Source organism: Aplysia californica, unplaced genomic scaffold (genome assembly GCF_000002075.1).
Source record: "Aplysia californica isolate F4 #8 unplaced genomic scaffold, AplCal3.0 scaffold00274, whole genome shotgun sequence".
Classification (NCBI taxonomy): domain Eukaryota; kingdom Metazoa; phylum Mollusca; class Gastropoda; order Aplysiida; family Aplysiidae; genus Aplysia; species Aplysia californica.
This window is the reverse complement of record NW_004797544.1, coordinates 256,346-260,183: the sequence shown is the minus strand read 5'-3', so window position 1 is coordinate 260,183 and position 3,838 is coordinate 256,346. Positions and strand designations below refer to the sequence as shown.

The following is a 3,838-nucleotide window of genomic DNA, read 5'->3' as shown; positions in this document are numbered from 1 at the left end:
AGAGAGAGAACTGCAGAGCCAGAAAGTGGGGACGGGGGTGGTGGGTTGCGTATCCAAAACCCAGGAATACAGGTGCATGAACAAATCTGGGTTATTTCTAAAGTAACTTTGCAAAAGCATTCATCGCAGTTAGTAACGAGCCACAACTCGACTGCTGGTATAGACGTATAGGCCTAATTCATTCTTGAGGTGCCCCTTTAATCTGTAATTCCCCGCCTAGTGTGCTGTGAACGTAGAAACTAGCCTCCTAAATGATCTAAATTGTGTCGATTGTGACATAAAAACACTTCCATCAAAAATTTGAGAAGCTGTGAAAAAATATATTTAAATTACTGCCTTCGGCTTACTACTAGTTTTATGGTATTTTTCTACATTGCGACATTTGATCTCGCCTAAGTACTTCTGACGCGCTGCTTTGGGGGGTCAAACTGCATCTTGTTTGCTGCAGATCACACATATGGTCACTAAAACTGTCGCAAATCAATTACGTTCAAGAAAATTTCAAACCTAACTGCAAAATATTAAATTATGGATTAGAACAGGGGGCGCCCCCTGTAACCCCCCCCCCCATTTTTTTAACTTGGTCCAGAGGAACAAAGCATTTTGATTGGACTATCTGAGTCGGAGACGTTTCCTGATAGATACTAACTGTGACTTCTGACCAGCATGTGTGGTGCAGCGGTTGGCAGCTTCTCCGTCGCACGCAGGAGTTCAATTTCCGAGGAGGGAGATTTTTCTAAAAATGAAGTATCTCGGTTCTTTTGTTTTAATATTGCTTCCCTCTCAGCTAGGGTTGGCCCTAACAGGCAGAGTCGGAAGCTCGTCTTCTAAATTATCGAAATTGTTTCGATGGGAGGCGTAAATACACCTACACCATATTTTTCAAAACGTGTTAATAAAGCACTGACACCTGTAGTAGATTTTAACAACATCAACAGTAATACTTGACGACTTATTGGTAGATAAAGACAAACATTTGGGAGGTTGGAGGGCGCCACAGGTATGCCCTATTTCATTTCTTTCCTTCTATTGTTTCTTTCTGTTTTGATTATCCCCTGCCCTACTTCACTTTTACTGCATCGATGTGCTTCTCATTACTCAAACTCGGAAAGACTCAGGAGACAAACACTGACTTCGCAGTTCTTCCTCTCAGGTGTCCGACCCTGTTTTGTACCACAAGATCTGCGCTTGCGTGAGAACGGCAAAAGGAAGTGACTTTAGTGAGACCAAGCTTCGAGAGTTCTGCGAGACGCTCTTTGTGGAAAGTACATCGAACTCCATCACGCCCATGCCGGAGTATTTCATGGTTAGTACATCAATACCTTAGAACTATTAAGTCCTATCTGACATTTTTAAAACCATTTTGAGTTACCAAAATTTGAATTCAGAAAACAAATGTTCTATCTGTTCTATCAAAATCAGCATGAGGACTGATTGTCTTAAGATTCCAAAGTAGATGCAAAGAATCTTTTTACTTTAGTGTGACATGAACTAAACGCGGCCATTATAGGTTTTATAAAGGGAAACGTGCGTCATCGACAGACACATTTTATTTCACCCACATGTATACAATGAAGTCTTTTTTTGTTCACCGAAGACTGTGCTTCCCTGGTGTGAACAATACGCGAAGACAAAATTTAAAAAAAACCCATTGAAAAGATTAGTGGACACGCGCTTATAAATCTAATAAAAAGAGTTTATAGAAAAATCATCATTTGTTCAATCCTAAGCTTCTCGATTTGTCGTTGAACTCAAGAATTAGCTGTATTAGATTTCGACCAACATCTGTGGTGTAGCGGTTGCTTCTACGTCGCACGCACATGACCTGAATTTACTTCCTGAATATCTTCATCTTTCTGCTGAGGTGTTGGGACCCACTCAGTAAGGGCTATTATGTCGATTGGGACATAAAACCCCTAAATCGAACATACATTTTATTCAATTTTCCCTTTAGATACTTTAAGCAGTTCCCACTTTACTACAAACCAAAGACCGCAAGTTTTATTTTGAGGTTATCGCCCTCTTATGACATGCTTTGAACCCTTGACCTCATGGAAAGTCAATTTAAAATAAGGCGTTATGGCAAAAGAAAAATGTATACTTTTAGTACTTTGATCCAAAAAGATCTGGAAAGGAAGGCCTTGGTACATTTGAGTTTAAATCGAAAGTTAACTTATGATATAATCTGATATTTCATAGCAAAAATAGAATTAATAAATAAATAGATAAAACTACATCAGGAGCAAAATACTGAAAGGAAGCTATAATGTAAAACGTAACTAGAGTATTTAACAGAAAATATTTGTTCTTTGAACAGTGATCTTGAAGGTAGTGCCGCTGTCCCCTCCCTTCTTCAATCACTGTTGAAAAAGAAAAGAATGTTTTATTTTCTATTGATAAATTATTTTTAATGTGAGAAACACCAGCAGGAAAAGGTCATTGAATGGGTTGGATGAAAACTCAAAATTAACTTTTAAAAATTGTTATTTTAACATAATATAAAACACAAGCTTTCCTTCTTTAAAAAAATGCTATTTTCTTTTGACTTGTATATAATATACATATTATATATAACATATATATAACATAATATAATATATATATATATATATATGTATATATAATATAATATATTTTTGTATGTTTGTATCATTGACCTCTGCATTTCAGATTATGACTGAGTTTCCACGATCTCTCAACGGAAAGATCAACAAGAGAGAACTGAGAAGACAAGCGGAGGAGAAATTTTGCCCATCAATGAATGTCATTGAAGATTGAGTTGTGAAGGACTCCGATGAGAAAGTTTAAATGAGGCGTGTCAAACTCAATCGCTCATGGGGCCAAACTCAAATTACACTCAAATTTTCGGGTCGAAATGGACAAAATATTCATTGAGCCGTGGAAAACGTAACCCTTTTAAAAAAATAAATAATAATGATATGAGTAAAAAAAACCCCAAAGTTAAGATAGCAACAGTCTCTAATAAAAAATACACTTTTTTGCCCTAATGCTAACTGGTTGGATCTGGATGTAAGGCATTTTTTCTTAGCACCATTTTCTGTATTATGGGGGTTCTCTAGTAGTACACCATATAATAACGCCTTGTTTGATATCATTTGCGCCGTATTATAATTTATTTTTGTGTCTTGACTCCAACACTTAAAACGAGGACAGCAGCACAGTTGTCGGGGTCAATGTTCCACAGTTCTGTATGTCTAAACATACTGATTTAGAATGACCTCTTTCTGGAAGGTACACATATTATTACGTGAAGGAATACCACGATATGCCTCTGATCAGCATGCAGAGTCCTGTAGTTAAATTATATTTTGCTTCTCAGCTGAGATTTATGCAATGTCATTCGGTTTCCTGATGATTTTGGAAATTTTTTTTGTGAATATAAAAAAAAATGTTTGAAACAACACATGTTTAAAACAGGTAACCCCTCCTCCCTTCAGATCCTTTCTCCGTGATAGTCGAACTCCTTCAACACACGCCCAGTTTCTTAATATTGTGTCACATTCAGTGTAGTCATGTTGATAGAACCATATCAGGCAGGAATTAACAAATATCGTACATAAAACGAAGATATCGTTATCAGATTGTTGGTTTCTGTGTGGAAAATAGGTTATGCAGCTTATGTTCAGACTGAATGTGAACACAAGAAATGAAAGGTGGTTTCCATGTGATTTAATGATGTAATTCATGTTATATTCCATCACTTATAAAATACATTAACTTAGGTATTCACGTACTTTAGAGTTGACATTTTGTTATGTTATGCAATATGAAACCATATATTCCTGACGAAACAAATAAATTATAATGTAAAAGTGTG

At 36.5% G+C, this 3,838-nt stretch overlaps 1 protein-coding gene across 1 annotated transcript in view; it reads left to right on the top strand.

The window, feature by feature from the left end:
* Positions 1–3,838, top strand: part of LOC101854956 (4-coumarate--CoA ligase 4) — a gene marked incomplete in the record, with an annotated part of 32,130 nt that extends 28,292 nt beyond the window's left edge. Inside the window, 2 exon segments of the mRNA XM_013084133.2 lie at positions 1,154–1,306; positions 2,671–3,838. Of these exon segments, the coding sequence (XP_012939587.1) occupies positions 1,154–1,306; positions 2,671–2,778 (261 nt within the window).